The sequence below is a fragment of the Rhinopithecus roxellana genome, chromosome 14, assembly GCF_007565055.1.
Source record: "Rhinopithecus roxellana isolate Shanxi Qingling chromosome 14, ASM756505v1, whole genome shotgun sequence".
NCBI lineage: Eukaryota > Metazoa > Chordata > Mammalia > Primates > Cercopithecidae > Rhinopithecus > Rhinopithecus roxellana.
In genome coordinates, this window is record NC_044562.1 from 88,528,176 (window position 1) to 88,550,579 (window position 22,404).

Consider the following 22,404-nt stretch of genomic DNA (forward strand, 5'->3'; position numbering starts at 1 on the left):
GTATTGTAGATGTTTAATATTTACTGAATTCTCTCTTGAATTAAAGTATTTGAATTAAAAAAAAAAAAAGACTTTTGAAAATGTAAGAGATTTCCATGGTAAGAAGTTTTAAATTCTTTGCTTGTCACAATATTGCCATTAAAAAGTTAATGTGGCAAAGAGATTTGAGATTTCTATCTAGTAAATATTTCGTCCTTTACTGCAAGCCAGATCAATGGTTTCCCTCATAAGTACTGTTGGCCAGTTGCCTATTAGCTCTCAAGTTCATTTCTCCACTCTCTCCCTGTTCTGCTTCACTAGGATCTACGTTTCCCATGTACCCGCAATCTCTGGTTTCCAATGAGGCAATAGTAGAAGATCAGAGAGCAGGACAAGAGAGGAGAAACATAGTATATCTCACCCTTGGCCCCACTCCCCTTCTGCTTCGAGTGTCCCTGGCAGTGGCGGGATCATCTTTGTCTCTAGCTTCAAGACTCTGGTAGCACCAGTTCCCCCTACTGTCCTTTCCATCCGAGTGGTGGTAGCACTTCCCACTCTTGCTAATCTCTGGGTTGCTTCAACATCCCTTTCTGCTTCTTAGCCTTGATTCCATCACCCACAAAACCAACTCCCTGTATTCCTTCTACCTGAAAGATCTAGAGTTGTGTTTTCCAGTTACAAGCTGACTGATACAAGTACTGACAACTTTGAGGATTACTGGAAATTCTTAGTCCCTATAAAAAATTACTATCCTGATTATAACATTGAATGATCAGGAATTACATTTTCCATCAACCAATTCTATTTAAACCCCATAGTCATTATAACTTCTGGTAGAAAAACAGACACAAAAATTCTGTAAATCGAGTTTTGCTTTTCAAGAGTGGATCAAAGTTCAACAAGATCCAAATACTGTACTTACAAAGAAACAGAACTAATTCTCAGAAGTCTGATTTAAATCCTATGTTGATTTAGCCAGATTGTATTTTATTCAGTTTCTACAATTTTATGCAGTTTCCCAAGTATGGTGGTACTAAGAGGCTCTTTCACAATTACATGAGTAACTTAGAAAGTCACTGCTGTGTAAGAGATACTTCAGGAATTAACTATATTCATATTTATTGTGTAAAAAAATGCAATATCAGATGATGTTAAAATGAATAAAAGTTCAGCTGGGTGTGGTGGCACACACCTATAAATCTCAGTTACTTGACAAGCTGAGGCGGGAGGATCATTTGAGCCCAGAGTTTGAGACCAACCTGGGCAACATAGCTAGAACTCTGTCCCAAAAAAGTTAATAAACAAGTATAAGGCCCAGAGAATTGCAAACTATTGAATCTAGAAATATAACTAGAGCTGAAGAGTAAAAGTATATATTCTTTTTTTTTTTTTTTTCTTGCGAGGGGTATCACTCTCACAACTCACTGCAGCCTTGGCCTCCCAGGCTCAGGTGGTTCTTCCACCTCAGCTTCCTCAGTAGCTGGGACCACAGGCGTGCTACCACGCCCAGCTGATTTTTTGTAGAGACGGGGTTTCACCATGTTGCCCAGGCTGGTCTAGAACTCCGGGGCTCAAGCCATCCACTCGCCTTGGCCTCCCAGAGTGCTGGGATTACAGGCATGAGCCATGGTGCCTGGCCTAAAAGTATATATTCATAACAAAAGGCTGCACACATTGGTAACCACAAATCACTTGAAAACTGGGTAGAAAGGGATAATTTACAGTGTAACAAAGGTTGGAGAAGTCAGAGAAAACCAAATTGGAGTGATATTATATAGTGGAAAAAGTAAAAACTGAGAAATAAAACTTTGTTCATGAATATAAACTAAACACACATTTCTGGGTTTATTCCCTAAGGTTCATGAACGAAAACACATTTATATCAAATGTGTTTGTTTTTCATTTTACTCAAAACAAAATGGTTCTAACAAGATGAAATTTGGTTGCTGACTTCTGTCACACAATTAAGAAGAGATCTCCAAACCATTTTGTTAATGGAGAAATGATATTCTGACTGCTGGTCTCACATATCATTCTAAGTTAAACATGCTTTATAATAACACAAATGAACGAACATTTTTCAATATCCTCTTTTAATTTTTTTTGGCCGCATTTTTTGCATTTCACAATATGATGTTTTATCATTTATATGAACTAAGCCTGATGAAACCATTCGACGACTTGTAAACTTTCCACTGTAGCTCTCTCGTTGCTTGTTAACCTCCGGAGCAGTATATGGTCTTGCAGAGTGTCTGGCATGATTATGGATATCATCTGAGCTTTTTCCTAAAAGCCTTGATCTTGATTTTACTTTTTTAAAGTGTATAAATGAGGTCATGTCATGTAAATCCTCAAATTTATCTGAACAATCCTAAATAATAAAATAAAAGATCAGATTGGTAAATTAGGTTTCTTAAAAGTAGGTTTTAAATTTACAAGGACTTCTGACATGGATGGTCAAAAGAAAAAAGAAAAACATACAAGGACTAAAGTTTATAATAGCAACAGTTAAAGACAAAGAATGAAAACACTGGATGTTTCTTAGACAGTCTCTAAATTCAGACCCTACACCCATGCCTCCCGTTAGATACTGTGCTAGATACTATGCTAGAAACCATGCTTTAAAAAGATCTTACTGTTACAAAGGATCCGTTATTTCAAAAGATATTGAAGATAAGAAGCTAGAAACCTGAAAAACTTGAGAGCTGACCTCAGGGGACAGACTCCTAAGCAATGCTGGCCAGATTACTTTGTAATTTCTCTCCACCAAAATCTCTCTCCCTGACCCCAAATATAAATTATGAACTCTTATATTTTACTTTTTATGTCATCCAGAATTTGATCTTTCATCCTTTAATAACCATCTTTAATTTATATACATAGAGAGGGAGCGTGTGTGTGCCACATCCAAGAATATGATTGTAATGTTTACATTAAAAATAAAAAATTGCATGTATACTGTGAGTAAACAAGTAAAACATTCAGTAAAATAACTGGAAGGATATATACCATAATAAATGATTCTTTTTCAAATTTTCTATTTTATAGCTATATAAGGTATGAATCTAGTAGTTATCCTCAAATTAGGGTAAACAATTTCCTCAGCAGTTTGAGTAGCTCATCTCATAATACTTGCAAAGATAGCCACACCAAGGGAATGGGCTGCTTGATTTGAACACAGGTGGGGATGGATTAATAGAACTGGGGGTCAGGGAACATTGGGCAGGACTAATAAGAATTAGGCAGTCAGAAAAAGATTTACAAAAAAGAATGTATAATGAGTCTAAAGATAAATTCTACCTATTTAACATTTTTGCCTGACTTTGAAGAAGGCAAGAAAACATTCTTCCTCTTCCCTCTTATGTACACAAGACAATTAGGGAAGCCACACTGCGATAATTTATGCTATGTTAGTGAGTAACACATAATTTTCCTTCACAGCTGATATAACCCATTACTGGAGTGGCAGTGAAAGGGCATGGAGACCCAGGCCACTGGTCACTTTTCTAGGTGCTCCTACGATTCAATTTCTCTCTCTTTTGTCTTGATTCCTTTGGGAGATTCCTGAATTTTAGAAAATCAGATGAGTAAGTTGTTCTGATCATCTGAAAAATGTCCTCTTACCACTCAATTATCTATTAGAGGAAAGTTTAGGAACAGTTGGTTTAACCAAGAGAAATAAAGATAACTCTATCTCCCTTGCCTCCTCTTAGGATAAGGGTTCTGAGATCCTATATAATCTTATATCATTTAACATAAACGCAATTTCTTACTTTGCTTGAAAAGTTGTATTAAAGATTCCATTTGTCTTTTAAAAAATCAGAAAATCCTCTTTGAAAACTATGACCCCATCTTCTATCTTTTTTCCAAGTGTATAGACACATGTGTATATATACAAACACTCACCCTGTCAATACTAAATTTCAGAATTTAGATAGAAAAGAAAAATCCAAAATTGAAAATATAAGCTGATATTTTTACCCTGCCACTATATAGTTAATATTTAATTGTATAATATATAGCGTGTATAATATATAGCTATATAATATTTACCCTGCTACTATAAAGCAAATAGTTTGCTTTACTGTGGAAAATAAAACCAAAATACTTATGCAGAAATTAGATTTATTTTTCTCAAAGGGAGAATTATGCACATCAAAGTATCAATTTAATGTGAGTTTTACCTACTCATATTTACTTAGCAGTTTTTCCAATTATGGATCATGCCTGTTATGCATACTACAGGGAAGACCAGTGATTCGGAAAATTAAAAGTCCCTTCCATTCTAGATTTTAAATTTGCTTTAGAATGATTTGTATAAAGTCTAGTCGCAGATTTACTTTCCTAATTTTTTTTGTTTTGTTTTGTTTTTTTTGGTGACGGCTCTTGCTCTGTTGTCCAGGCTGGAGTGCAGTGGCGCCATCTTGGCTCACTGCAACCTCTGCCTCCTGGGTTCAAGTGATTCTCGTGCCTCAGTCTCTCAAGTAGCTGGGATTACAGACATGCACCACAACACCCAGCTAATTTTTGTACTTTTAGTAGAGACGGAGTTTCACCACATTGGCCAGGCTGGTCTCAAACTCCTGGCCTCAAGTGATCCCCCTGCCTCAGCCTCCCAAAGTGCTGGCATTATAGGCGTGAGCCACCGAGCCTGGCCTCCTAATCATTTTATGTTAATATTAAAAATATATTTGAATTCTCAAGTTTCTCAGCACATGATATAGCATGGTGGTGAAAAAAGAAAAGACTAGAAGTTAAATTCTTGCAATTCATAATCCAATGGATTGTAAATTTTACATATCCCTAATTTTCAGCCAGATAACTGGCACATAGGAGCTTCATATTTGTTTAACCGAAGCAAAGATAATTCGGCTATGTGAAAAAAAAAAAAAAAAAAAACCTCTAATAGTTGTAGTTAATCTCTACGAAAAGAAAATGTCAGCTATGTTTCCACAGTATCTGGCCACAGCCAATAGTTGTACTAATTTTAGTCAGGGCTAAAATCCAGGCAGTTTTCCACAATCAGGACTATGTACTCTGACTCTCGGCTGTGTCAGCTGGGAGAATCTGCCCAGAGGAAGAGGGCACCTTTTTCTAATTCATGTCCCAGATGGTGGGTTGGAGGAAGGGTTTCCACTGTTTATTTCATAAAAAGGTAGTAGGTGTGTTAACAGTCTCCCTGATTTTGTGATTGCATTTTGAATCAGGTGAGGTGATACTTAAGTTTCAGAGGAATTTTTTGATTTGTTTTGTTTTGAGACGGAGTCTCACTCTGTCGCCCAGGTTGGAGTGCAGTGGCGCAATCTCGGCTCACTGCAAGCTCCGCCTCCCGGGTTCACACCATTCTCCTGCCTCAGCCTCTCAAGTAGCTGGGACTACAGGCGCCCGCCACCACGCCTGGCTAATTTTTTGTATTTTTAGTAGAAACGGGGTTTCACCATGTTAGCCAGGATGGTCTCCATCTCCTGACCTCGTGATCCACCCGCCTCGGCCTCCCAAAGTGCTGGGATTACAGGCGTGAGTCACCGCGCCCGGCCTTTCAGAGGAATTTTTAAATTGGAGGTCTGTATGTCTTGGGGGTAATTAAGGTTATACACACAGTTGGATGCAGATACACACACCCTAAATTATTGCCAGAACTTTGCCAAATACAGAAGTAGAAGACTTAGAAAAACATCATTACATGTATAGTAGTTCTTGCAGTCCAGTGAAGCAGTGTCCTTGGAACAGACTTCTTTAGGTGAATTCTTGTGGTGGGCAGTGTGGTTGGTAGTATCCTGACTAGCTTGTTAAATGACTTTTTTGGTTTGGCGACACGGTCTCTTTCTTTTCGGACCTTGGGTTTTAGATCTTCTCTCTTAAATAATTCTGGGAAGACGGATGGTTTCGAGTTTTTCTCATTTTCTACATTTTTATATTGGAATGACTGTATTTCAGGGAACTTGGCACATTTTTCACTGCAAATTTCATCTGGTTTTATATAAAAAGTTTGTATTTCTTTTTTGTATTGTGCAAATGTTACTAAATGTTTTTTATTATTGTTATTATTTCCTTTCAGTCTCTGACAATACTGGTCTTCTAATTTTGATTTTTCCTCAGTCTCTGTATTGAAATGAGTTAAAGTGCTAGTTTGCCAGGAAGGAAAAGTGAGTCTGTTTACGTACTCATCTTCCCTTGGCATTCTGGCATTAGGAATTCTTGGATATGATGTTAATACTGCTTCAGGTTTTTCCTGAACAGTCCATTTATAGATGTTTACATGCTCCTTTCTATCAAGGGACTTCATTTTCTGTGTCCTGTCACACCAAGCTTTTGATTGAGTTATTTTTGATTTACCACCCCAACTATATGGGTCTTGAATCTCTGTTTTATGAACAGAATTTTTTGCTTGAGGAAGCTGCATAAATACATGTTCTTTCCTTAGTTTCTTAAGCAGTGTATCTGCAAGTGTTTCTGATGAATTATTTAATGGACTTGCCTGGATATTTTTATTGGAAGAAGGTTGTACTTTGATTAAACTTGGTGTTTTAGCTTCTTCTTTAGTGTAATAACTTTTCTGTTCCCTAATTAAAGATGAATTTTCTTTTAAATTCTGTAAGGGAAAATATTTCTTTTCTTTCTCTCGAATCAATTCTGTTTCTCTAAGTTTATCCTCAGAAACCGTTTGTAAAGTGGTTTGTTGAACAATTCTTGAATATTTATTTTGCTTTTCTGAATGCTTCTCCACAAAGTGATGGTCATCTCTAAAAGGTAAATGTGTCTTTACATATTTTAATGGTATAGAACTAGAATTAAGCAAATTTATATGCTGGTTGATCCCTTCTAATTGCCTTTTTGTCATTAGTCCTGATTTTGAAAGTTTTTCTATAAAAAGACCCTGGAGGTGTTTGCTTAAATCAGCTTTTAGATGTAATAATTCATTTTCTGATAAAGCTTTCAGATAGTTTTGTAGAGATTTACTTAAAGGATATTTCATGTTTATTTCAAACCTTCTACCAAAACTCCCCTTTGAAATATCTTGTTCTAGTTCGTGAAAAGAAAGTGAGACACTTTTAGTCCTTAGAGAAGACATGTTTGGGTATATAGTCTCAGATTCTGTCTCATTAAATAAACTGCTTTCTGAAATGTTTTTTAGGAAATAGTTTTGGAGAATCTCATTTAAAAAAGACCTTAGCTTTATTTCTAAATGTTTATCTATGAAATGATGATTGAAATTTTTGACAAAAGACATGATTTCTTTCACAGTTTCGGAATATTTCCCCTGAAAACTGTTTGGCCCTTTCTGCTCTACCTTCTCATTCATCAGATACAGATTTCGGTAGATTTTTGGTAAGTCCTCCTTGGTGATATGTCCTGATTCTGAAAGTCTTTCTACAAGGTAATGCTGGATTTGTTTACTTAATTCAGATTTTAAATTTTTTACTTCTGACTCTGAGAGTTCTTCTAGAAACACACGCAACTTTGGACTCAAAATATGTTTTCTGTCTAATTTGTCTACTTTATCAAAATTCTCTTGGATTTCTTTAAGGTGTTCTGTGTCACTTGTAAAAGAAGGTTGAATTAGTCTTTCTAATTCTCTTTCTGGTTGTCCTCTTCTTTCAGATTGATTATATTTGAAAAAAACATTGAAGATGTTTTTTAAAAAGGATTTTAACATTATTTCATCTGATTCATTAAGTTTATCCATTAATGAGTTAGTTAAACTTTCTAAAGTAGAACTGAGGTCATATTCATCTTTACCAAGCCTCTGACCATTTCTTGGCAAATCCAGTTCTTTATTTGCTATTGAATAATAACTTGAATCTTGTGGGAACATATTTTGGTCTTCCCGTATAAATTCAACTCTACTAACAGAAGTAGTGTCTTTGGGAATGATGGGTATATTCTGCTCAGAAAGAGGTTCTGTCTCGCTTCTGATTTCTGAATAATACTCTTGGGAATCCTTCAGCTTTCCTTTAGGAGAAGTGATCCCCATACCCAGCAAAGAACTCTTACGGCGTTCTTTATCTAATTCTATCACTTTGATTATCCCAGATTCTAAAAGTGTTTCTATAGGAAATGCTTGTATTATCTGGCTTATAGCAGATCTGGGCTGTGGCAATTCTATTTTATCAGCATTATCTTCATGAAGTAGAATATGTGACGACAAACTTCTCTTCCAAGGTGTAGGTAATTGAGTTTCCAAGTTCATTGGTGTTTCACTTGGCTCTTTCACTTCTATCTCCAATTCTGAGAATATTGGTGCAGTGAATATTTGCCTCACAATGTAGTCATGTACAGTGCCACTTGAACCTGATTTGGAGTTAGGTACTTCACTTATTAAATGTTTCTTTTTGATACTACTCTTTTTTTTAATTGGAAAATCTCTCTCATCTGCTTCGAAGTGTGTTTTAGAGACATGTTCTTCTACCTCCGGAGATTGTCCTGGTCCACCTTCTGAAAATGAATCTGCAGGAATATTTTTAATTATCTGACGCCGTTCTGAAAGTGAATATTCAGGAATATTTTTAATTACTTGATCACCTTCTGAAAGTGAATCTGCAGGAATATTTTCAATTATTTGACTACCTTCTGAAAATAAATCCACAGGAATATTTTTAATTATTTGACTTAAAGTAGTCTTTGAATTTAAAATGTCTTTTTCTGAAAGCCAGTTGTTTAAATCTTGTTTTTTTCCCAATACGTTGTCTTCCATACTACTTGATGATTTATCATGAATGCTTATAAGTAGAGAACTACTTTTCTCTCTTGCTTCACTGTTCATACTAACTTCTGGTTTAGAAAATAATTTGTCTGAAAGGTCTTGCAGATTTTTACTTAAAATTGACTTGAGTATCATTGATTGTTTTAAATATTCTATCTGTGGGGTAAAATTTAAAGACTTCGAGAGGTGACATGTATTTGCATGTACATTTCCAGCCCTTGATGATTCTCCTTTGAAACTTGGTAAAGATACATTTGGTAGATTTTCTTTTAAATTATTCTTTGTATCTAAACCCTTTATCGTATTGATAGTAGGGTCAGGGGCTAACTTATTCTCAGTTTCTGACGTCTTTGTTGTGAAGATATTAGGGTCATGGGCCCAGGTTTTATTAGCAGGTCCTGCAGTTTTTGATTGTGCTGGATAAGGAGGATCCTGGTCTTCGTGCTCTATAATCTCTGCACCTAAAATGTTTCTACGTTTGTATATATCTTGATCTTTTCTTTTTCTGACTGACATTTTGTTTATATTCCTTAGAAAAGGATCAAAACCGTTCTTGTTGACTTTCTGAAACTGCAATGTTAAAAAAAAAAAAGGTAAGACATTTGGTAGCAATGATTTTGAATTTATTATACATTTTCTAGTTAATTTTCTTTGAGCAATCTGTCAATATATCTATTCACTCTCCTACCCTCCACAAAGGGAGAAAATCAACTTTAATTATTTTAAAATATTTGAAATTGAAATAAAATATTTTAATGGAAAAATTTCAAATTCTTAATTCTGATGCTATTTTGTGTCCAAGTGCTTTTTGCTACTTAGAATATTTTTAAATACTTAAAAAGCCACCCATAAATAGCTTATTGTTAAGAACTTAATTTCTAGTGTTAGCTTCATTTCCTTAGACAGTGGCTAACATCAGGATCCAAGTCTCATCTACCTAAATATTTGCTACATTCATAGCAATGTAAGAAATATTTTTTTAAATTCAAGCAAGTAGTGAAAAGTACTGAAATGAAACTCATGAAAAGTATCAAATATTCTCTGAAAACTGACTTAGGGGCATATATCATCTGCCTTTAAGTCTGAGAGTTTCAACAATGATAATGAGCTCCACCCAGTCCTTAACATGTCACAGTTTAATCTTGCTTTTTGATGCATACTGTATAATGCCTCAGAAATGGATAAGGGAGACCCACATAGAAAACTCAGGATTACAGTAAAATTTCAGTGTAATATTCATAAGCAGCTTTTTAGCTTTGGGATCAGGCTCTTCTATCATTGAAACAGCCTTCACAATAAAAATTGTTATTGAAACTCTTTTTTCATGCTTCTGTGTTATCTAACTAAAAAAAAGCTAAATGTGAAAGAATCAGCCTAGTATTTGTCTTATTTTATTTCAACTTAGTAGTTCAAAATTATTTTTAATGGATGCAACTTATTATAACTGGTTTTCAAATTCTAGTGGATACCTAGATGACAAATTAAGAATCCCCTTAGTATTTTTATTTTTTTGTTTTCCTTTTTGAGAAATACAAATTCCCGGGTTCTGTTTCTGGGTTGAGATTCATTAAGTCAGAAATGGACCTGGGAATGTGTATTTTTTACGATAGCCAGGTGTTTCTAATGAGTAGCTTTTTAGAACTATTGATTAAAGTATTGAAGAAACCTAGTAATTAAGTATAATGATACTGGGATAGAATAATTCAGGACTCACCTGAAATTTTGGTTTGAATTCTATATATTCTGGTCTGAAAGATGGTGAATTATATTCTTTTGGTGAAAAAGCCACCTTATAAAAAAAGAAGTTCTAATTTTAGATTACTTGTAAGAGTATCAAGATCATTTTATTCTTGCAATAGTATTAGAGGTATAAAATTTTTAAACCTAAATATTTTTTATCATAACAACTATACCTTGCCAATTATGAAATAAATCTTTATACATATAATATTATATATGTGAAATATTGGCTTCTTTGGTATTATAATAGTCACCCTATTGAATTTGTAAACTCAGAATAATGCACAGCAACTTCAAGCAGAAACAAAAGTGAAAATAAAATAGAATTGTCAGAAGGAATGTAATCTGATTTGTATTGAATTTGTAAACTCAAAATAATGCACAGCAACTTCAAGCAGAAACGAAAGTAAAAATAAAATAGAATTGTCAGAAGAAATGTAATCTGATTTTTAAAAGGCTGTGAGATGCCTTTAGACAATACATGGCAGCTCATATTATATGGAGATAGCATTTTATTTATTTATTTATTATTATTTCGAGACAGTCTTGCTCTGTTGCCCAGGCCAGAGTACAGTGGTGTGATCTTGGCTCACTGCAACCTCTGCCTCCTGGGTTCAAGTGATTCTTGTGCCTCAGCCACCTGAGTAGCTGGGATTACAGCCATGTGCCAGCACATCTGGCTAATTTTTATATTTTTTGTAGAGACAGGGTTTTGCCATGTTGGCCAGGCTGGTCTTGAACTCCTGACCTCAAGTGATCCATCTTCCTTGGCCTCCCAAAGTGCTGGGATTACAGGCATGAGCCACCGCGCCCAGCCATAGATAGCATTTTCAGTGATTATCAACCTGTCACTGTTAAATGAAGATGTAAAACTCCCTAAAGAAATACTTGAGTATTAAATCAAGATGTGTGAGAACCATTACAGGATCACAGAACCATTGAATTTTTAGAAATGGAAGTGTTTTGGAGATAATGTAGTTCTAGTTCTTATTTTACACAGAATCTGAAGCTGAAGTTTCTTGTCCCAAGTTACCCAGATGATTAGTAGCTTAAATCCTAGGTGTCCAAAGTTTTCATTGGGTACTCAGTTCCCCACACAATCCTGATAGCAGTGAGGGAGAATGAGTGGCTTTAGAAGCATCAGAATGTGCATCCATACTGCCAGCTCATACAGAGAGAAAACGTGACACATCTCTTTACACAACACTTGGTACTTCAAATGACTTTCCTATACATTATCTCCTTTAGTCTATAGAGGGTTCACTACGGACTAAAGTAAGTAAAATAACAATTCAATGAGTAACATTTTTATTAGAGATACTTTTAGGTTGTTTTAAGGTTTAATTAACATTAAGCAATTAATAAATGACCCTATTCTTAAAGCCTCAGTGGCTTCCCACTCATTGTCCTCACACACCAACTCTGTATTGTCTCTACAAGTTTCTCAATATTTGCCAGTATGGTTCCTCTCCTCCAGCCAAATGTGTCTAACTCTGAATTCTTGACATACATCTTGTACTTCCATACCTATTCTTTTGTTCCTTTTGTTTTTCTTTGCTTAAATTTCCCCCAAATCTCTCTTAAACACAGTTGACATTATAACATTTGAAAGTTTATTGCTTTAAATGAATTTAATAGAAAAATCTAAAAAAGAAACATGTATGATAAACAAGTGAAAGAACAAGTAGTAGAAAAATATAATTTCATTTTTGTAACAAACAAAGCAAACAAAAAATCCCCCCTACTACAAGCATGGACAAATGTGTGAATGGTTTCAAAATGCTTACATTGTTTTCTCACGGGAGTAGCTCTGGAGGAGAGGAAGGAGGATGCTATTAACTTTTACTCTGTTTAACTGGGTAGTATTGATTAGATGAACATATAATACTTTCATAAATAAAAAGCTTCAGTAAAGTAATATTGGGGGAATGCTCTAGGTATGCATGTTAGGAAGCTAGGAAAAGACAATTTAACAAATCAATACAGGAGCTTCAAGATGTAGACTTAACATGTGAGTCTACTCTCCTATCTCCCAAGGTGCCAGTACATTAACAGAAAATATTATTTCACAAAGAAAGAACCATGGCAATACTGGAAATCAGTAAGGTGAGCTACCAGGATCTAGAACTTTGAGAAAATTCAGAAAATATGACAGTAGATATAATTGACTTCATGGAAAACCCCAATCAGAAAAACCATAACCTTAAACAATAGTTATTAGAGATGTAAAATCAGGGGGGCCTGAGAAGCAATACATTCCAAGTCAGTGTATTAATCAGGGTTCTCCAGAGGGACAGAACCAACAGGATATATGTATATATAAAGGGAGTTTATTAGGGAGAATAGCGCACATGATTACACAACGAATTCCTGCGATAGGCTATCTGCAAGCTGGAGAAAGAGAGAAGCCAGGAGTGGCTCAGTCCAAGTTTGAAAGCCTCAAAACCAGGGAAGCCAACAGTGCAACCCTCAGTCTGTAGCTGAAGGCCTGAAAGCCCCCTGGAGACCGCTACTGCAAGTCCCAGAGTCCAAAGGCCAAAAAACCTGGAGTCTGATGTCCCAGGGCAGGAGGAGAGGAAGCAAAGCATCTGGCAAGGGAAGAGGGAGTGAGCCAGAAGACTCAGCAAGCAAGCTCATCCCTCTTCCTCTGTCTGCTTTGTTCTAGCTGAGCTGGCAGCAACTGGACAGTGCCCACCCACATTGAGGGTGGGTTTTCCTCTCCCAGTCCACCGCCTCAAATGTCAGTCTCCTCTGGCAACACCCTCACAGACACACCCAGAAACAATACTCTTCCAGCCCTCTAGTCATCTCTCAATCCAGTTAAGTTGACACCTAATATTAACCATCACACTCAGCACACACAAAGAAAATCAGATCACGGGAATGTCCATAGCTATTAAACAGCTGCATTTGGAACAGCTAGACCTCTTGGACCCTTCATTATCACCCCTTTCTTTCTCTGTGCACACAGATCAAACACTGCTGGCAGCACTGTCTTTCCCCAGTCACTCTCCCAAACATCAAAAAAACTGTTCTCTAAGGAGAATATGGCATATTCCTATGCAGAGATATAAGTTTTGGGCCTTGACAGGGAAGCAGAGTAAGGACTGCTGAGACTCACACTTCCAAATGAGAAAACTAAAAGGGGATTTGAAAAAAGGGAGTTCCATCCAGGAAACACACTGGTTCTTTGGAAATGTAGAGAACTCAGTGATCCTACCTACCATCTTTCATCCCTACACACCCTCTAGGGAAGCCTGCCCAGCACATGGACAGAGCATACCTATACAATCAACATACCCCTCCATTTATAAACATAAAACGAAGTTTATCATGTATATGAGAAACATTGATATATGTAAGGAAGAATCAATAAGAACAAATGGAACTAACTCTTGAGTAAATAGAAATATTTCTGAGGAATGTAGGAGGAGGGTGACCCTTGGAAAAGATTCTCAGAGATATTCAAGAGAATATTGAGTTCCCTTTAGCCGTATGATAATTATCTCAAATTTAATGTATATAAAATACAATTTTAGATTAGGCACCACACTCCCAAAAAAGAAAACCCTTAAGCTTTCTGTTTTTCCTCTTCTCGGTTGATGATGCTTCTATCTCTGGAATTGTTAGGCCAGAAACCTAAGAGTTTTTATTCCTCTCCTTCTTCTTTCCATAACTAATCCAGCATTAAGTCCTGTGGCTGATGCCTTCAAATCAGATCAAGTATGACCAGGCGCGGTGGCTCACACCTGTAATCCCAGCACTTTGGGAGGCTGAGGCAGGTGGATCACCTGAGTCCAGGAGTTTGAGATCAGCCTGAGCAACATGGAAAAACCTTGTCTCTACAAAAACTACAAAAAATTAGCCAGGTGTGGTGGTGCAGCTTATTATGGTCCCAGTTACTCAGGAGGCTGAGGTGGGGGATCACTTGAGCCCGGGAGTGGGAGGTTGCAGTGAGGTATGATCATACCACTACACTCCAGCCTGGGCAACAGAGTGAGACCCTGTCTAAAAAAATTATATACATATAATTTAGATATTAATATATATTGGATATATATATATATTATATATATATAATTATGTGTATATATATCCAATCACCTTTTCCCATCAACCCCCCTACTACTATAGAACAAGCCACCATCATGTTTCCCCAAGCAGTGGTATCCTAAGTAGTCTCTTGCTCCCTGTGACAGAGAATGCTAGTTGCCTTCCTAAAATGTATTATCTCAAGAACTTACATTTTTTTAAGGGGCAGAAATGTCCCCTATCAAAAGCACTACATCTTCTAGCCTCCTTTGCAGACAGGAGTGGCCATGTGACAAAATTTTGGCCAACCGGACATAATTGGAAGTTGCTGAGAGAGTATCTTAAAACAGAGGCCGACGGTCAGGTGCAGTGGCTCACACCTGTAATCCCAGTACTTTGGGAGGCCAAGGCGGGTGGATCACGAGGTCAGGAGATCGAGACCATCCTGGCTAACATGGTGAAACCCTGTCTCTACTAAAAATACAAAAAATTAGCTGAGCATGGTGGCCCACGCCTGTGGTTCCAGCTACTTGGGAGGCTGAGGCAGGAGAATCACTTGAACCCGGGAGGTGGAGGTTGCAGTGAGTGGAGATCACATCGCTGCACTCCAGCCTGGAATGCATGTGATGCCTGGAGATAAAAAGTCCATCTGGTGTCACCCTTCAGTAACATGCTCATGCTGAGGATGGCTGTCCATAAAGAAAAGGAATCTGGGCCCCCGATGACATCATGAAACCACAATATTACGATTTAAGGCACTGTTTCTAAGTTTTTGTTACTCATGCTTAACATGTTACTCATGATTAACTCATGTTAATCATTAACATGATTAATCATGTTTAATCAAGTTAAACATTATTCTTAACTGAAAAACTTCTACGCATACTGAAATTTATTCTAACAGTAGAATAAAGCTAGAAATCAGTAATAGAAGAAAATTAGAAAATTCACAAACATTTGGAAATTAAACAAAAAAATTCTTTAAAAACCAATGTGTCACAGAAGAAATTACAAGAAAAATTAGGAGATACCTTGAGACAAATGAAAACACAACATACCAAAACTTAAGGGACACAGAAAAATCAGCGCTAAGGGGAGAAATTTATGGCTGTAAGCATTTACATTAAAAAAGAGAAATATCTCAGGCTGGGCATGAGTGGTGGCTCACGCCTATAATCCCAGCACTTTGGGAGGCCAAGGCAGGCAGATCACCTGAGGTCGGGAGTTCGAGACTAGCCTGACCAATGTGGAGAAATCGCGTCTCTACTAAAAATACAAAATTAGCTGGGCGTGGTGGTACATGCCTGTAATCCTAGCTACTCAGGAGGCTGAGGCAGGAGAATTGCTTGAACCCAGGAGGCAGAGGTTGCAGTGAGCCAAGATCGTGCCATTGCATTCCAGCCTGGGCAATAAGAGCGAAACTCTGTCTCAAAAAAAAAAAAAAAAAAGAAAGAAAGATCTCAAATTAACAACCTACCTTTATGTTAAGGAACTATGTATATATTCCATAATGCATACATTAGAATAAGAGCAGCAAACTAAACCCAAAGCTAAAAGAAGGAAGGAAATAATAAAGATTAGAGTGGAGGTAAATAAAATAGAGAACAGAAACACAATAGAGAATATCAATGAAACCAAAAGATGGTTCTTTGTAAAGATCAACAAAATTTACAAACCTTTATAGCTAAATTGATTTAAAAAAAAAGAAAGACTCAAACTACTAAGATCAGAAATGGAAGTGGGATATTATTACTGATTTTACAGAAACAAAAGGATTATAAGAGTACTATGAACATTTGTACACCAACAAGTTGGATAACTTAGATGGAATAAATACGTCTCTTAAAAAAGCCAAATTGCCAAAACTGACACAAGTAGAAACAGACAATTTGAATAGACTTACAAGAAGTGAAGAAATTAGATTTAATCTCTTGACCCAGTTATCTGTGGATTTTTAGTCCCCAGATAGCTTTTATGAATATTGCTCACTGCTTTTCCTGCCCTCATTCCATGTTATGTGAGATAGAGACAAGCAAGCCCATCCTTCAGGTATCCTCCAGCCAGCTTAGAACAGACATATACAATAAGCTGCAAATAAAACTATGTTCCCTCCAGTTCCACGAAGGGAATTGGGAACTAGGCTCTCACTGCTCAAGACCAACTGTGCTGCTGTACTTAGAAGCAGATGGAGAAAGGGTGAATACAAACTCCAAAAAACGTTTAAACTGTTTTGAAGATGAATTCTAGGTAAACAGGTTTCATTTTCTTTCATTACTGTAAAGATGTCACTCCATAGTCTTCTGCCTTTCATAGTCTAATAAGAAGTCTGGGCTGGGAGCAGTGGCTCATGCCTGTAATCCCAGCACTTTGGGAGGCTGAGGTGGGTGGATCATGAGGTCAGGAGTTTGAGACCAGCCTGATTAACATGGTGAAACCCCATCTCTACTAAAAATACAAATTAGCTGGGCATCATGGCACACGCCTGTAATCCCAGCTACTTGGGAGGCTGAGGCAGGAGAATCACTTGAACCTGGGAGGTGGAGGTTGTGGTGAGCCAAGATCGTGCCACTGCACTCTAGTCTGGGCGACAGAGTGAGACTCCATCTCAAAAAATAATAATAATAATAAAATAAAATAAAATAAAATAAAATAAAAAGTCTGTTTTTATTTCTTCCTCTGTAAATATTTCTTATTTAAATCTGTAAATAATGTACCTTTTGCCCCTCTGAGTAAAGGTTTCTCTTTATCACTGGTTCTTAGTAATTTGATTATTCGCATGGTTTTCTTTAGGCTCATTCCCTTGGAATCTATTAAGCTTCTCAGATATGTGGGTTTATAGTTTTCATCAAACTTAAAAATATTTTGACCATTTTCTTCAAATCGTTTTTCAGTTCCCCTCCCAGACTCCAATTACATGTGTGTTATACCACTTAGTACTTTCACATGTTAGTGATACTTGTTTTTTTTTTTTTTTTCTATTTGTGTTTCATTTTTGTGTAGCTCCTAATCCTCTGTCTTCAGGTTCACTGATCTTACCTTCTGAAGCATCTAATATGTTGTTAATCTCTTAAAGGTTACTATTTTAGATATTTTTTATCTCTAAAAATTCCTTTGGGGTTAATTATCCCCTCTATTTTTTCCCTCATCACACTCATGTTTCCTCTACCTTCTTGAATGTATGAACTATATTTATAATGGCTCTCTTAACATCCTTCTCTGCCTGTTCTATCATTGATGTCATTTCAGGATCTTTTTCTATTATTTGATTTTTCCCTACATAATGAGTCATATTTTATTGCTTTTTTATATGCCCAGTATTTTTTAAAAATACATTTTATTATTTCATTTTTTAGACACTAGGTCTCACTACGTTGCTCAGTCTGGATTCAAACTCCAGGGCCCAAATGATCTTCCTGTTTGAGCCTCCTGAGTAGCTGGGACTTCAGGCACACATTCCTGGCATACCTGGTAATTTTAAAATTTAATTTAATCTTAAGAGACAGAGTTTCACTCTGTCACCCAAGTGGGAGTGCAGTTGCAAAATCAGCTCACTGCAGCCTCTAACTCCTGGGCTCAAGTGATCATACTGCCTCAGCCTCCTGAGTAGCTGGAACTACAGGTGCACACTACTATGTCTGGCTAATTTTTGTATTTTTAGTAGAGGAGGTTTCACCATGTTGGCCAGGCTGGTCTTGAACTCCTGACCTCAAGTGATCTGCCCACCTTGGCCTCCCAAAGTGCTGGGATTACAGGCGTGAGCCACTGCACCTGGCCCCCAGCTGGTTCACTTTTCTAAGGAATCAGTCTTATGCTGCCTTTTTCCCTAGTGTCATCATGTGCTATCATCAATCCCTGATAGGATGCACTGAGAAGGGCACTTCACCACTGTGGTATTTTTTCCAAAAACTCATAATGCAAACATAATAATGGAAAAAACATCAGACAAACACAGTTTAGGGGACATTCTGCAGGATACCTGGCTAGTGCTCATCAAGATTGTCAAAGTCATGTTAAAAACAACAACAACAAAACAAGGAAGATCAGAAAAACTGTCAAAAACCAGAGGAAACTGGAGAGTCATGACAACAAAATGCAATGTAGTACTCTGTACTGAATCTTGAGACACAAAGAGTATATTAATGGAAAAATTGGACAAATTCAGTCTAGATTTAGGTAATAGTAATGTACTAATGTTGGTTTCTTAGTTTTGACAAATATACTATGGTAATTTAAGATGTTAACAACAGAGGAAAGTGGATGAGGGGTATATAGGAACTCTCTAATATATTTACAAGTGTTCTGTAAATCTACAGTTATTCCAAAATTAAAAGGTTATTTTAAAAAACTAATCTACTTATAAAAAAACACAAAGCTGGCCGGGCACAGTAGCTCATACCTGTAATCCCAGCACTTTGGGAGGCTGAGGCGGGTGGATTTAAGGTCAGGAGATGGAGACCATCCTGACTAACACGGTGAAACCCCATCTCTACTAAAAATACAAAAAATTAGCCGGCGTGGTGGCCGGCGCCCATAGTCCCAGCTACTCGAGAGGCTGAGACAGGAGAATGGCGTGAACCTGGGAGGTAGAGGTTGCAGTGAGCTGAAATGGCGTCACTGCACTCCAGCCTGGGCGACAGAGCAAGACTCTGTCTCAAAAACAAACAAACAAACAAAAAACAACACCAAGGCAACATTTACAGGTAAATGATGCCAAATTTTTAGGTCAATCTCATTATGAATAGATATACAAAATTCCTAAATAAGTTATAGCAAATTCTGTGTAGTATAACCCAGGAGGAATTATATGGGAATACAAAGATGGTTCAACATTAGAAAATCTATTCATGTAATTCATTATATAAGCAAATTACAAGAGACAAATTGTTAATTTCCTCCACAGGGGTCAGTATTTGATAAAAATCAACCCCATTCTTTTTCGTTTTGTTTTGTTTTTGAGATGGAGTCTTGCTCTGTCGCCCACGCTGGAGTTCAGTGGCCTGATCTTGGCTCACTGCAACCTCCACCTCCCGAGGTCAAGCAATTCTCCTGCCTCAGCCTCCCAAGAAGCTGGGACTACAGGTGCCCGCCACCATGCACGGCTAATGTTTTGTATTTTTAGTGGAGATGGGATTTCACTGTGTTAGCCAGGATGGTCTCGATCTCCTGATTTCATGATCCCCCTGCCCTGGCTTCCCAAAGTGTTGGGATTACAGGCATGAGCCACCACACCCAGCCCAATCAACCCTATTCTTGATTTTCGAATAAATCTTCTAACAAACTAGGAATAGGATTAAAAAACTGCTCTCCTACCTCATGCATTGCACTTAAAATTGAGATACTAATAGAATATTCATTAGAATCTGTAACAAGAATGCTTTTCCTTACTGCTACTGTCCAATACTGCATAAGCAGTTTAGCCAAGATTACAAAAAGAAACAACAGGTAGAAATATTAGAAGTCAGGAAACAAAACTGTGCCTAATGGATGATATGATCACTTATCTTTAAAAAATTTAAGAGAACTGAAAAATTAAGAATAAGAGAGTTTAGCAAAGTGGACCAATATAAGATCAGCATACAAATATACACATAGTATTGTATAACACCATATCCAAATAGTGCCTGAAAAATGTAATCTTAAAAAGATCCCGTTCACATTTACATCAGAAACCATCCAATACTAAAGAATTAATCTAATAAGAAATGAACAGGAGCTATGAAATATTAATAAAGAAAATACAGGATACTAAATTTTCCTGGATGAAAATTTTGTAAATATATCAAACTACACCAATCTATAATTCAATGCAACCCCAACTAAAATCTGAGTTATAGAACTTCCAAGATGATTCTAATACTTCATCAATAAGAATTTATAAGAATTATGAAGAAAATGATGAAAAAGCAGATATGTGTGTTCCCTAACAATATTAAATGAATTTAAAGTTATGATAATTAATGTTGTACAGTAATGTCATAGAAATAGGCAAAATTAATGGAACAGAATACTGAAACAGCTCATGTAAATAAGGAAATTAGCATATAATAATTAGCATGTTGTATTAGTCCATTTGCACACAAATATAAAGAACTACCTGAAACTGGGTAATTTATGAAGAAAAGAGGTTTAATTGACTCACAGTTTCACAGACTTAACAGGAAGCATGACTTGGTGGGGCCTCAGGAAACTTCGAATCATGGTGGAAGGTGAAGGGGAAGCAAGGCCTTCTTTACATGGTGGCAGGGGAGAGAGCGAGCAAAGGGGGAAGTATCACCCACTCTCATACAACCAGATCTTGTGAGAACTCACTGTCACCAGAACGAGGGGGAAGTCCACTGCCATGATTCAATCACCTCCCACCAAACCCCTCCCCCGACATGTGGGGATTACAATTCAAGATGAGATTTGGGTGGGGACAGAGTCAAACCACATCACATGTTAAATTAGCATAGAATATATGTTGAATTTCAAAGCAGCCAGAAAAGATGAGCTATATGGTCAAGACTCATTTGCAAATTATAGAAACTAACGTAAGTTTAAAAATAAATGTATCTGGGCTGACACAAATAGATTTCTCTTACTCCAAAGAATAAAAGCCTTTTATGTAAAGTGAGAGAACTATAGGACAACACAGAATAGTCAAAGGGTGCCAAAGGCAGGAATTTTCTAATTTTATAGGTATATGAAACTGTTTAAAAGTATAAATGCAGTTAATTATTTAAATTAGTTGACTTAAAAATGATATAAATGAAGATGTCAAAGTTCAAACTTGAAGTAATTATAGGAAGACAGACTGCATTTCCTACAATTGTGGGTTTTTTCCATTTTATTTTTTATTGTGTTAAAAAACACATAACATTAATTTTACAATCTTAACCATTTTTTAAATGTACAGTTCAATAGTGTTAAGTATATTCACATTGTTGTGCAACAGATCTCAAGAATTTTTTCATCTTGCAAAACTGAAACCCAGCTGGGTGTGGTGGCCCATGCCTATAATCCTAGCACTTTGGGAGGCTGAGGTGGAAGGATGGCTTGAGTCTCAGAGTTTGAGGCGGCAGTGAGCCATGATCATGCTCGTAATCTCCACTCCAATGGAATTGTGAAGTATTTGTCCTTTGGTGATGGGCTCATTTCACTTAGCATAATTCCTCAAAGTTCATCCATGCTGTAGCATGTGACAGGATTTCTTTCTTAAGGTTGAATAATATTCCACTGTATTTTTATACCATAGTTTCCTTATCTGTTCATCTAAGGACATTTGTGATGTTTCTACCTCTTGGGTATTGTGAATAATGCTGCAGTAAACATGGGTGTGCAAAATTTCTTCAAGGTCCTGTTTTGAATTGAATTCTTTTAGATATATACCCAGAAATAGGTATACATCTATGTATCAGAAATAGGATCACATGGTAATTCTATTTTTAATATTTTGAGGCACCTCCATATTGTTTTCCATAGTGGCTGCATCATTTTACATTTCCACCAATAGTGCACAAGGGCTCCAATTTCTCCACATCCTCACCAACACATTATTTTCTTTTATTTTGATAGAGGCCATCCCAGTGGATGGGGGATGATAATTCATTGTGGTTTTGATTTGCATTTGTCTTATGATTTGTAGTGTTGAGCATGTTTTCATGTGCTTATTGGCCATTTGTATATCTTCTTTGGAGAACTCTCCATTTTTTAAATGTGTTGTTTTTTGTTGGTGTTGAGTTGTAGAAGTTCCTTATATATTCTGGATATTAACCCCGTATCAGATATATGATTTGCAAATATTCTCTACCATTCCATGGATTACCTTTTCACTCTATTGTTTCCTTGATGCAAGAAGTTTTAAGTTTGATGTAGTCTCACTTGTCTATTTTTACATTCAGTTTTAAATGCTCTGAAACTTAGACCCCTCAAACCACTTCTGGATAAAGACTTTATCAATTTTCTCATGA

At 36.7% G+C, this 22,404-nt stretch overlaps 1 protein-coding gene across 3 annotated transcripts in view; it reads right to left on the reverse strand.

Annotated features, from left to right (window-relative positions):
- Positions 1 to 1,866: 1,866 nt before the first annotated feature.
- Positions 1,867 to 22,404, reverse strand: part of C2CD6 (C2 calcium dependent domain containing 6) — a 184,043-nt gene continuing 163,505 nt past the window's right edge. The window contains exons 14-16 of one of the 3 annotated variants that reach the window (XM_010354948.2): positions 10,398 to 10,472; positions 5,663 to 9,253; positions 2,056 to 2,350 (exon numbers count right to left, since the gene is read on the reverse strand). In XM_010354948.2, coding sequence (XP_010353250.2) covers positions 2,060 to 2,350; positions 5,663 to 9,253; positions 10,398 to 10,472 — 3,957 coding nt within the window. In that variant the 3' untranslated portion in view covers positions 2,056 to 2,059. Of the gene's footprint in view, positions 2,351 to 5,662; positions 9,254 to 10,397; positions 10,473 to 22,404 lie in introns of all 3 variants that reach the window. The other 2 variants (XM_010354951.2, XM_010354949.2) reach the window with 2 other exon arrangements.